Below are 13,195 nucleotides of genomic sequence, written 5' to 3'. Positions count from 1 at the left end.
ACTGTAATGTACAGCACAAGTACAATTAACTTGTTCACTTCTATAAATAGCATTCGGTTAATGCACTTTCAACCTCTAAAGCTAATTCCTGAAACATATCTGATTGTTAAGCATTGTGTTAATTGCCTTTTTATCACGAGCAATGATGTCATTCTAGAAACATTTACTGTATTTAGAGAGTTTTAGTTTGAGAATTCCTAAGGAATGACAACAAAGTCATTAAAACCAACCTTCAGATAATTGGAATAAAACAAGATCAGTACTTCCAGAGCCAATGGTTAACAAGGTATAATGTATATTTCCTGGAAACAGAGCTGGTCAAAGCAGCTCTGTTTCCAGGAAATGCACAATATACCTTGTTCACTTGGTCTTGGATTATGACTTGACACTAAGTAGCGATGTAACATCAAGCACTGATAGAGCACCTCTCCCATATTTTAACCTGTCACTTTGACGTGCCTTACGAAGCATGGTCATTTAAAAAGGTGAGTTCCTTTGTTTAAATACAAGTATAGAAATAGCATGACATACAACAGAATTGCTTCTCTGGAAAGAGTAGGCATCAGCTGCCATATTTCAGACTTCCCACTTTCCTACTGCAACTTCCTTCTTTTCTTCACTTCCCCACACTGTCAAAGTGCCAGTGGCTGCAGAGGTTTCCATGGTTGTGAACCTCAACCCAAGACAATCTGAATTGGGGTCATCCAATATAAGTTGGTCAAAAGTGAAGTCAAAGCAGACTTTATGAAAGGACAGTCTAGGGTGTTAATTTAGCTTGTGCATTCCACAGTAGAGAACAGGGCTATACCCACCTTGTCAATTCATCTTGGAGCTGTCCTGGATCAGGTGGAAAGAACTTCACTACAAATTGGAACAGAATCATCTTCTCCCCTGTCAAAGGAACATGAACATTAGTTGGTCATTAAACAAAGCAGAAATAAATTAAAGCAAAATTAAGTGAAAAGCTTGCAGATGGTACAAAAATTGGTGGGTGATAAATAGTGAGGAAGGTAGCCTTAGATTGCAGATTGATACAGACAGTCTGGTTTGATGGGCTGAGCAGTAGCAGATGGGATTCAGTCAAAAAAATGAACAGTAACACAGTCAGGCAGGACAAACAAGATAACAGAATGTATGCTGAATGGTAGGGTCGTGGGAAACACCGAAGATCAGAAGAACCTTGGTGTGCGTGTACGCTGGTTCCTTAGGTATCAGGACAGGTGGATAAAGTGGTTAAGAAGGCATTTGGGATACTTGCCTTTAATGGCTAAGGCATGGCATCATAAATTAAGCAAAAGCAATAAAAAAAGGAACTTGTTCTCATTCATTAAGGAAGAATAAACATTAGTTATTGCAAGTGATTAGAGATAGTAGGAACATCAGATGCTGGAGAATCTGAGAAAAATCTGAAGAAGGGTCCAGACCCGAAACATCAGCTTTCCTGCTCCTCTGATGCTGCTGTGTTCATCCAGCTCTACATGTTGTTATCTTATTGCTAATGTTTATGCTCCTTGCGAGCAGTTTTATTTCCATTTATCCACCCTGTTCTCATATCCGTCGCTAGCTTTACCTTCACCCACCTCTCCAATGTAATCTTAAATCTGATCATTGGATACCAGAGGAACGTGCTGGGGTCTCAATTATTTATAATTTTGACAAGTGGTTTGGCTAAAAGGATCTGTGCATTTCTTCAGATTTGCTGAAGATAGGAAGGCAGGTTAAAAATAAATTGTGAGGAGGATATGAAAAGTATGTAAAGGGTCGTAGATAGATTAAAAGTGGACTATAATATTTCGTGGGAATCTAAAATTATTCACACTGGTTAAAGGAACAGCAAAGCAGAATACTAATTATATGGAAAGGTATTGCAAAATGTCTCAGCACGGTGGGACTTGCATGTTCACTTATACATGAAGCATAAGCATGCTGGCACAGCAAGTAATTCAGAAGGTAATGAAATGTTGCTCTGTACGGCAAGCAGGATGAATTATGAAAGTAGGCCTCAGTCCAACGAGTATGTGCCAGTCAAACCAACCATTTAGCCATTTTAATCCCATTTTCTAACACTTGGACCATAGCCTTGATTGCTTTGGTATATCAAGTGCACATCTAAATGCTTCTTAAATCCTATGAGGATGTCTCTACCACCCTTGCAGACAGTGAGTTCCACATTCCAACCACCCTCTAGGTGAAAAGGGTTTTTTTCTCACATCTCCTTTAAACATCCTGTCCCTTACCTTAGATCAATGGATACTGAGCATTTTTCCCCTCCATCAAGGGAAAAATTTTCTTCCTGTCTACACTATCTATAATCCCTCATAATTTTATCCATCTTAATCATGCCTCCTCTCAATCTCCTCCATTCTAATGAAAACAACCCCAGCCTGTCCAATTTCTCTTCATAACTGAAACTCTCCAGCCCAGCCAACATCCTGGTAAATGCTCCTCTGCACCCTTCCTAAAGCTATTGCATCCTTCCTGTAATGTGGACTTCCAGAATTGCACACAATATTGTACCTTTGACCTATTCAAGGTTTTACGCAGTTCCAGAATAATGTCCCTGTTCTTAAATTCCATGCCTTGGCCATTACAGGCAAGTATCCCAAATGCCTTCTTAACCATTTTATCCACCTGTCCTGATATCTAAGGAACCAGTGTACATGCACACCAAGTCTGATCTTCAGTGTTTCCCACGGCGCTACCATTCATCATATATTCTGTTGCCTTGTTTGTCCTGCCTGACTGTGTTACTGTTCACTTATTTGATTGAATCCCATTTGCTACTGCTCAGCCCATCAAACCAGACTGTCTGTATCAATCTGCAATCTAAGACTACCTTCCTCACTATTTATCACCCACCAATTTTTGTACCATCTGCAAACTTACTGATCAACCTCCTATAATCAAGTCTAAATCATTTAAGTAAACCACAAACAACAAAGGCCATGACACTGCTCCCTGTGGGGCCCTGCTGGACACAGACGTCCACTGTGGAAAACTGACCCCAACCATTAACCTCAGCAAACTGTGAATCCAATTTGCCACATTTCCTTGGATCCTGTAGGCTCCTTTTGTTACTACCAGTCTGCCATACGGGACCTTACCAAAAGGGTTACTCAAATCCAAGTAGATTATATCAAAATCACAACCCTCATCTACGGATCAGGTCATCGTCTCAAAAATTATATCAACTAGGTCAGACACAGCTTCTCCTTAACAAAGCCATGCTGACTATTCTTGATTAATCCCTGCCTCACTAAAAAACAGACTAATTCTGTCCCTCAGAATTGCTTCCGATTGTTTCCCCACCACCAGGGTTAGACTGACTAGCCTGTTGTCTCCTGGTTTATCCCTTACTGCCTTCTTGCATAATGGTACAACATTGACTGTCCTCAAGTCCTCTGGAAGTAAAAAAAATGAATAAAATCAATGGTTCTTCAATCAGTCAGACAATTACTGATCTGGACATCAACTAGGGTGGCACGGTGGCACAGTGGTTAGTGCTGCTGCCTCACAGAACCAGGGAGCCGGGTTCAATTCCAGCCTTGGGTGACAGTCTGTGTGGAGTTTGCACATTCTCCCCATGTCTGTGTGGATATTCTCCGGTTTCCTCCCACGCTTCAAAGATGTCCAAGGTAGGTGGATTGGCTATGCTAAATTGCCTACAGTGTTCAAGGAGGTGTAGATTTGGTGGGTTATAGGGGGATGGGTCTAGGTAGGATGCTCTGTGGTGTGGTGTGGACTTGTTGGGCTGTAGGGCCTGTTCCCACACTGTAGGGATTCTAATTCAACTCCAGCGCATCACCATTATTGCATATCCTTGGAATTGCTTACACAATAGAAACCACCTCACTTTTAAAAGTTCAAATTGATCACTAGGATTCAGTTTAGTAAGTTTTAGGGAGGGTATTCTAGAGCTGAAAGCCTAGGTAGCTGAAGACATGGGCCACCACCATTAGTGGGGCAAAGTTGGAAATGCTGAATGTTTCATGCAGTGGGTAAGGTCGCTTTACACAAAGCCTTAATTTAACAAAAAAAACTACAGTACACCGTCACATAACAAAGATAAACTACAGCACTCAGGAGGCACAGTGAGCTAAGGCATTTCTCCAATCACTCAAGAGGCCAGAAGAACATTAACACAAATGTCTCTGAGGGTTCTGAACCTGGACGAGATTAGAATAGAATAGAATGGAATGGAACAGAATAGAAGAGAATATCCTTTACTTAAGATGTGTACTCCAGTACAGAAGTACAGTGAAAGGTTTGTGCAATGACTGCCATCATCTTAGGTACAAGTACCTAGGTTCAAATCCTTTGGAAAGAAAAGAGGAATAAAAGAAAAAGCAGTAACATTACTTACAGTGTCTAAAAAGTAAGTCAGAAATACAATAGCGGTTACATCGTTAAAGGATTGAAATTACAGTCTGGTAGAGAAATCTAAATAGCAGCAGCTCAGCACACACCAGGCCCTAATCCAATCCTCCAGCTCAAAAATAACATTTCAATCCTTTGATTTTTCAAAGAGTTATCAGTGTCACTGACATTGATGTGTTAAGTCAGCAGCAATCATTGAGTAACACAACTGAACATGTGATAATGTCTCACTTCACCAGAATCCACAAAGAAGAAATTAAGATGGTGAAGCTACTCAGCAAGTTGAACCAAAGAGCTCATATGCTTCAACACAGTTGATCAACACATCAGCAGATTGAGAACAAAGATTTCCTTGAACAAAATAAGATGAGCTGCATGTGAATTCAGAGAAGTTAGATTTACATCCACAGATTCAGGATGTGGTCAAAAAGAAGCCATGGTAATGAAATGTGAGGCTGGATGAACACAGCAGGCCCAGCAGCATCTCAGGAGCACAAAAGCTCTCTGATGAAGGGTCTAGGCCCGAAACATCAGCTTTTGTGCTCCTGAGATGCTGCTGGGCCTGCTGTGTTCATCCAGCCTCACATTTCATTATCTTGGATTTTCCAGCATCTGCAGTTCCCATTAACACTCACAAAAAGAAGTCATTATCTGTTGTGAAAATCCAGGAAACTACAAAGGAGAAAGCAGTTGTTTCTTTGAACAGTTGCTTTCCACGATAGTCATTCATGAGATTTAAGGATATACAACTGATGTAAGGACACAATCAGTCAAGTTGACAGGGAAGAGTTCATTTGTGAAGGGAATTCTAGAGATTAAAGGTCCTCCGGGTAAGGTAATGAGCAACTGTTGAGTGTTGCAAGAACGACATCTTCCATGAAGGATTTGCAAAAGATAAAGGAATCTCCAGTGAAGAAATTCCTTACACAAGTTCTGAATCAAGAACAACAAACCTCAAGCCAAAGACATACCAACTTTCCCAAAGATAATGGGAACTGCAGATGCTGGAGAATCCAAGACAACAAAGCGTGGAGCTGGATGAACACAGCAGATCAAGCAGCATCCCAGGAGCACAAAAGCTGACGCTTCAGGCCTAGACCCTTCTTTTTAGAACATATTCTGAAAAAATTATGAAACCTCCTGATTGTCTTAATTTGTGAGGTCAGAAATTTGAGGATAAGGGGACAAGGTGTAATGGTAAATGTAGAAATAGATCTGTACCTCAATGTATAAATGATGACTTTGGAGCAAAAGCTTGGAGGGAGACATTGAATAAGCTAATAGTTCTGAAAGGGATAATTTTGGAGATCGTACCTGGTTGATTCCATTATCAAGACAATAACAATTGCCGGTCACATCAGTTTCAATGTTGACTATTATAATATGAGTGCTATGTGTGTTTCACACAGAAAGAACCATCTTTCCTTAAAGCTCACACCCGATTAACTTGAACTGATTACAAAACCAAAAAGCAGTAAATAGGAAAACACTGCACAATAACAATAAGATGCATGTTGTTAGTTTTCAATAAAACATTTTGTATTTAAGGATCTTCTACTCCACTTGCATGGCTATAAGAATAGAGCACCCACTCCTGATTGTGATGTAAATGGAGGTAATCTCACTGAAGGTAAGCATGAATCCTTATTTTGTTTATTTGCGATTCTGAAATTTTTGCTTCCTTACTTAAAGAAGGGTGTAAAAATGCTTTGAAAGCAATTCAGAGAAGAATGGGTTCTCATAATGAGGAATGGTTGGACACATTGGCTTGTATCTGCTCGAGTTTAGAAGAGTAAAAGACAACTTAACGAATGATACGATTCTGAATCTAGAACTAGATTATCTTGATAAGATTTGAGAGCACTGGTTTGAAAGATTTTAATGACATTATGCTGGAATACATTTGACATCCTCTGATCTCAATTTGAAAAGCATATTCTTTCCTACTAATGCGTTTAAACAGTATCTTTCCTCAAGATGTATATATCCAAAGGGTGTGAACAGGGTAGATATGAAAAGGATGTATTCTCCTGTGGGAGAGTTTGGAATCAGGCATTAAGGTTTAAAGATAAGCAGTCAGCCGTTTAAAACAGATGACGAGAATTGTTTTTCTCGCAGTGGGTCATATGTCTTTAGAACTGTCTTACATAAAAGGCAGTGGAATCAGAGTTTTTGAATGTTTTTAAAGCAGAGGTGCAGAGATTACTGATATGCTAAGGGAGGGGACGATTATCAGGGGAGGTAGAAATACTTAATAATTAGGCCTGTCGTTACCTTATTTCTTAGTGAAGCAGGCTCACAAGGCCAAATGGCCTATTCCTGCCCCTAATTCATATGTTTGCGTGTGTGCCAAACCTGCTATCAGATAGAATAGCGTTCAGTTGTGGTGCAGTGAATGTAGTCCCCACCCCTGGACCAGGAGGCTTAGGCTCATGTCCCACCTGCTCCAGAGGTGTGTAATAATAGCTACAAAAATGTTGATTAGGTAAAATGGAAGACAGCATTTTACCCACCAAAGCAGCGTGTATTTTCACAAACACACCCAAAATAATTTACAGAAACTGTAACACTTGGTTGACACTGAAATCCTGCAAAGGTTGATGTAGGGTGAGGGAGTTGATGGTGATGGTGCATTGATGAGGTAGAGGCAGTGCTGGACGGAGTTCTGTCAACATCCAGTTCTGCCATCCCTGACCTGGAAAAGCTGAGCTCTTACGCAAAGTTGCTGAGCTGAAGAGTAAGCTGCTCACTGGCATTGACTGCACCCAACTTCAGTAGGTCTAGAATAAAGATACTGGCAATGATCAACATAGCACCAAAATGGAGCAAAAGCAAAACAGTGGTTGCTGGAAAAACAAAGTAAACAAGTATCTTCACTTCAAACCTACTCAAGAAGTAAAGTTGGTGGGCGGTCACCACAGCAGTGATACCAGTTGGTAGCAAATCCACCTGCCCACTTGTCAAAGAGGACTTGGTTTATTCTGCTAATTTGGAATTGGCAGCCCACTCAATGACCAGGAAGAAACAGACTCTCAGGACAATCAATGTGTAACTGTGCAGGGTGATTCTTCAAGCTGTGTAGATGGTAATGTTTCTGAAGAGGATAATTTTCATGTTTCATTTGCTGCACCCGTTCTACCGATGTCACACACAGGCTGGGGGTGGACACAAGGTGTTCTACTGTGGCTTTTGAAGGAAGCAGATCTACCTGGACCAAATCCTTAAGGTCCTGCTAATTTTACATGATCAGATGTGGGTGCATTTGTCATACAATAAACCTTCTCATTATTGTGCCTCTTCTTGTATCCTCTATTATGAATTACTAGATAGACCCAAGAGAAGGCAAAAACAAAGGAGGATTGGTGGCTGGAACTACTTCAAGCAATATTAGAAGCGGTGAATACCACAAGGTATTAGCCATATGATCATCTAGGAAAATACTACACAAGCCTCAGAAGTGCCCTATCCAAAACTAAGGATTCACAACAAATTAGCCCTGAGATATCAAGTTGATTTTTTTTCAAAATAGGAAAACTAGGATGTCATTAAACCCCAAAATGAATACGTACTGAAAATACTTGGCAGGTCAGGTCAGGCCAGGATTTGAGGAGACAAAAGCAGAGTTAACATTTCAGCTGGACGACTCTTCATTGGAAGCGGAAAAAGTTAAAATCTAAGCAAATGCAGAACAATGAAAACGGGGTGAAGGCAAAGAACAGAAATTCTGTGTTTTCAGGAATTAGAATGGAGAACACAATGGTTTAATGACAATGGCATTAAACCTGTTCTAACAGCTTTAGAACCAACTTCTGATAACTGTGTGCCCCCTGGAGATTGCAGATTTTTATTTCAACAGCAACTTCTGATGACAATAAACTTAATGAATCAGCTAAATTCCACCATACTGTTAGTACACTGCCTAATTCCATGTGAGCTAAACTTTAAACTTGTTCTTCTGTAATGATAGCTTAATTGTGGTACGATAGCTCTGTGGTTAGCACTGCTGCCTCACAGCGCCAAGGACCTGGGCTCAATTCCACCTTGGGCAACGGTCCCTGATAGTCTAGTGGTTAGGATTCAGCTCTTTAACTGCCATGGCCCAGATTTGATTCATGGTCAGGGAATAGAAGTCCTGATGTGCTAATTTATCATGGTGACAGCACTTCTGACTGACTTTTCAGGAGTTGGCAGCTAGTCTATTTTGGGGCGGCATGGTGTCTCAGTGGTTAGCACTGCTGCCTCACAGTGCCAGGAATCCGGCTTCATTCCAGCCTCAGGCGACTGTCTGTGTGGCGTCTGCACATCCTCCCAGTGGTTTCCTCCCACAGTCCAAAGATGTGCAGGTGAGGTGAATTGGCCATGCTAAATTGCCCATAGGAATGTGTAGATTAGGTGGGTTATAGTCTGGGTGGGATGCTGTGAGGGTCGATGTGGACTCCTCAGCAGAAGGTAACAAGTTTAAGATGTTGTTAATTGTTGGGCTGAAGGGCCTGTTTCCACACTGTAGGGATTCTATATTAAAAAAATTCTATGGAAAAAAAAACTGTCAGTGTGGAGTTTACACATTCTCCCTATGTCTGGGCGCTGTGGTTTCCTCCCACAGTTCAAAGATCCATAGCTTAGGTGGATTGGCCATGCTAAATTGCCCAAAGTGTCCAGGGATATGCTGGCTAGGTGGATTAGCTGTGGGAAATATATGCTGAGTGTGGGTGGCATGCTGTTTGGAGAGCCAGAGAGGACTTGGTGGGCTTCTGCATTGTAAGGAATTCTACAACTAAGCATGTGAATATGTTTTGGAAGCATAATTTCTTATTCCAACTGTATCTGGCTGTGATTCTTACTTCTACAATGTCCTTGATACCCTGGGGGGCTTTACATTCACAGTTGTGTGTGATACTTAATAAGTTCCTCACCATTTCCTATTGAGAGCAAGGTCAGAGGTACTTTAGAAGTGTGAACATTACTCACCTTTGATTTGTTTTATAACAGGTTTTAAGAGGTCCAACCATACCTGCAATTAGTACAGAGATCTAAATCAGTATGTGTGGCAGGACAGATTGGATACATGTAAACACAACATAGCTGGGTCATTTCACTTCAGAATTTAGGCTGAGTAAAAGGCATGTGTGATGTGTTGCAGGATGAAGGATGGCTTTACTTTAGCTGGGCAATGGTGACAGAACTAGAGCATTCTGAGAGCCACCGTGTCAGCAAAATGAAAGGAGCAGGAACTCAGACCCAACATCTCTTAACCAAGCAGTAGGAAGGTGAATAAAACATATGCATTTTGAGAAATGGATGGTATGTTTTTATTCCAACTGCTGATCCTCAGATGCACAATCTGAAATTTTTCATAGCAGTAAAAGAGGCATCCTCAGCAGAAGGTAACATGTTTAAGATCTCAGGATTCTGACAGGTGGCATTTACCCATGCACTGGAAAAAGCACGGGCAGGAGTTTCAATCCATGATTTATTAGGTTAAAAACAATTATTAGGAATGAAGTCCATTGGCCTTCTAATAACATCTTGGATCCCATCTCCATAGCCAATTGATACTTAATTGGTACATAATTAAATCTTTAGTGCACGCAAGAGGCTCGCTACACCCAACGCAGAAGCTTTTGGAAGTCATTGTCGGTGCTATGCTTCTAGGTTGTTTTCTGTTCTGCCTTGTCCAGTGAAACATAGAGGGAAAAAAAGACCCTCTTTATTACTCACCACTGCCACTGAGGTGGCAAAAGCTTGGAATCTTCTCCATCTGAAAACTCTAGAACAGCACGCACTTCTTGAATAATCTGTGGAACTGTGCAATGCTACCAATCCTTCATTGATGATCACCTCAGCCAGAACATGAAACCTAAAGCCTTCTTCAAGCTTTGGAAGTTTTGTTTAGTCTCTATAGGTTAGATTGTAGCACTGAACATGAGAAAATAGCATGTTATTGTTTTATGATGATGTCCAAATACTGTTCCAGCATTTTTGCCTAAACCCAGCAATAAATAGACAATAAAATAGTAGGCATAACAAGGTGTAGAGCTGGATGAACACAGTAGGCCAGGCGGCGTCAGACAAGCAGGAAAGCTAACATTTTGGGCCTGGACCCTTCTTCAGAAAATTTTCGGTCCAGACCCAAAACATCAGCTTTCCTGCTATTCTGAAGCTGCCTGGTCTGCTGTGTTCATCCAGCTCTACATTTTGTTATAATAAATAGACAATGTTGAAATTGAGTTGGGACATGACCTGACTCAACTGTTAAGTCAGCACAAAGGATTTCTCTCCATACGCATGAAAAGTAGCCTCCTATGGTGGGGTCGGGGCATAAAAAACCAGTGATGTATTTGGGCATGATTCACATGGGCAAAGAGAGGAGGAAGGAACATTGAAAAAAACATTAATATTGTTCTGATGTCCTGGCCAACATTTCCCCCTTTACCAACACTACCAAAGTCAAATATATTGGACATTCAACTTCAACTGCTTGTGGGATCCTGCTGTGCATCATATGATCAACACATATGGTAACAGATGTGTCAGACTATTTCAAAGTATTTGAAAGATTTCCCCCACTTTCCTAATACATGCAATAGCCTGATACGCTAAAACATTTCATACATCTTTTAAATATTTCAAGAGCCCTTTTCATTGAAAAGCCCTATTTAGGCAAAGTAATTATGAATTATTTATTACTTTCACATCACCAAACAAAACACAAAATAAAATAGCTGTTTAAAACTTTGAATTGTTTTGCAAGGACGGTTAGAGGTAATGGAATACAAGGGACAGTATCAACACGATATATAACTGGCTGAGTGATACGAAGGAGAGAGTGGTGGTGAACAATTGTTTGCAAACTAGGGGAAGTGTTATATTGGAATGTCACAGGATTGGTGTTGGGACCCTTGCAGTTTATGATATATGTTGACGTTGGTCTTTGTGTACAGATCACAATTTCAAAACTTCTAGATGATACGAAATCTGAAAGCATTGTGAACCACAAAGAGGACAAAGTAGTCTTCAAAAGGACATAAAAGGTTGATGGAATGGGTGAATAAGTGGAAGATACAATTTAATACTCTGGCTGATTCATTTTAGTAGGAAGAACATGGAGTGACGGTAGAAAAGAAAGCATCCTTCAAAAGGAGTTGCAAGAGTAGCGGATCTTGGTGTATACATGCATAAATCGCTGAAGGCTACAGGTTAGAACATAGAACATAGAACATTACAGCACAGTACAGGACCTTTGGCCCTCGATGTTGTGCCGACCTGTCATACCGAACTCAAGCCCATCTAACCTACACTATTCCATGTACATCCATATGCTTGTCCAATGACGACTTAAATGTACCTAAAGATGGCGAATATACTACCGTTGCAAGCAAAGCGTTCCATTCCCTTACTACTCTCTGAGTAAAGAAACTACCTCTGACATCTTTCACCCCTCAATTTAAAGCTATGCCCCCTCGTGCTCGCCGTCACCATCCTAGGAAAAAGGCTCTCCCTATCCGTCTAACCCTCTGATTATTTTATATGTTTCAATTAAGTCACCTCTCAGCCTTCTTCTCTCTAATGAAAACAGCCTCAAGCCCCTCAGCCTTTCCTCGTAAGACCTTCCCTCCATTCCAAGCAACATCCTAGTAAATCTCTTCTGCACCCTTTCCAAAGCTTCCACATCCTTCTTATAATGTGGTGCCCAGAACTGTATGCAATACTCCAAGTGCAGCCGCACCAGAGTTTTGTACAGCTTCACCATAACCTCTTGGTTCTGGAACTCGATCCCTCTATTAATAACAGCTAAAACACTGTATGCCTTCTTAACAGCCCTGTCAACCTGGGTGGCAACTTTCAAGGATCTGTGTACGTGGACACCGAGGTTGACAGCACAGTCAATAAATCATATAGAATACAGTGCTTTATCAATAGAGTTGTAGCCTACCAAAGTAAATAAGTGACGATCTACTCCTACAAAGCATTGGATTACCCTTAGTTCAGCATCCAGTTCTGAGCACCACCTTTAAGAAGGGTGTGAAGATATTGGGAAAAGATTCACAAAAATATTTCCAGGGATGAGCAACTTAAGTCATGTGGGTATATTAGAGAAGTTAGGACTCTTCTCCTCAAAGAAGAGGAGGTGAGGGGACTAGACAGAGCACATAGGGAGAAATTGTTCCCATTGGCAGAGGATCAAGAACTGGAGGGCTCATATTTAAGGTCATTGGAAAAAAGAAACAACAAAGATATAGCAAGAACTAATTCCGTGCACAGCATTGTTAGTTTCAAGAATGGGCTGCCCGAGAGTGTGATGGAGACAGCTTCTAGCGTTGTATCATTCGAAAGAGGATTGAATCATTATCTTCAAAGCTACAGGAAAATGATGTTTGTGTGAGACACTAAGTGAACTGATCGTGCAGAGAACATGTGTGAATATGGCCTCCTCATGTGCTGTAACCATTCTATTTTTCTGTGATTTTCCATTGCATACTTCTCCAATCATTTTACAGCACTTAAGAAGCCATTCAGTACGTTCTACCTATGCCTCTAAAATAACAAGTGCTGCAGAGTTTGCAAACACAAACACATTGCTCACCACATTCCCATAACGATCGTTGAACTCCATTCCAAAGTAATCTTCCTCAACAAGGTTCAAGTGTTGGCAGACACAATCGAAAAGAGTTTTTCCGGTGGCTTTTTGCTGAGGAAAGGTCACATGAAGAAAGAATCACCTATCAATCTGCATCAGTAGGGCATTGCTAAAGAGCTGTGAGCATTCATTACCAGTGAGGTACTGGCAAGCTTCACAACACCCATGAGGGCATTCACC

At 41.0% G+C, this 13,195-nt stretch overlaps 1 protein-coding gene across 1 annotated transcript in view; it reads right to left on the bottom strand.

The window, feature by feature from the left end:
• Nucleotides 1-13,195, bottom strand: part of LOC125458943 (FERM domain-containing protein 7) — a 64,946-nt gene that overhangs the window by 30,944 nt on the left and 20,807 nt on the right. Inside the window, exons 3-5 of the mRNA XM_048544799.2 lie at nucleotides 12,962-13,066; nucleotides 9,346-9,388; nucleotides 813-891 (exon numbers count right to left, since the gene is read on the bottom strand). Of these exons, the coding sequence (XP_048400756.1) occupies nucleotides 813-891; nucleotides 9,346-9,388; nucleotides 12,962-13,066 (227 nt within the window). The remainder of the gene's footprint in view (nucleotides 1-812; nucleotides 892-9,345; nucleotides 9,389-12,961; nucleotides 13,067-13,195) is intronic.

Source organism: Stegostoma tigrinum, chromosome 15, assembly GCF_030684315.1.
Source record: "Stegostoma tigrinum isolate sSteTig4 chromosome 15, sSteTig4.hap1, whole genome shotgun sequence".
Lineage (NCBI taxonomy): Eukaryota > Metazoa > Chordata > Chondrichthyes > Orectolobiformes > Stegostomatidae > Stegostoma > Stegostoma tigrinum.
Note: the sequence above shows the minus strand (reverse complement) of the source record. Positions and strands in the feature narration are given on the sequence as shown.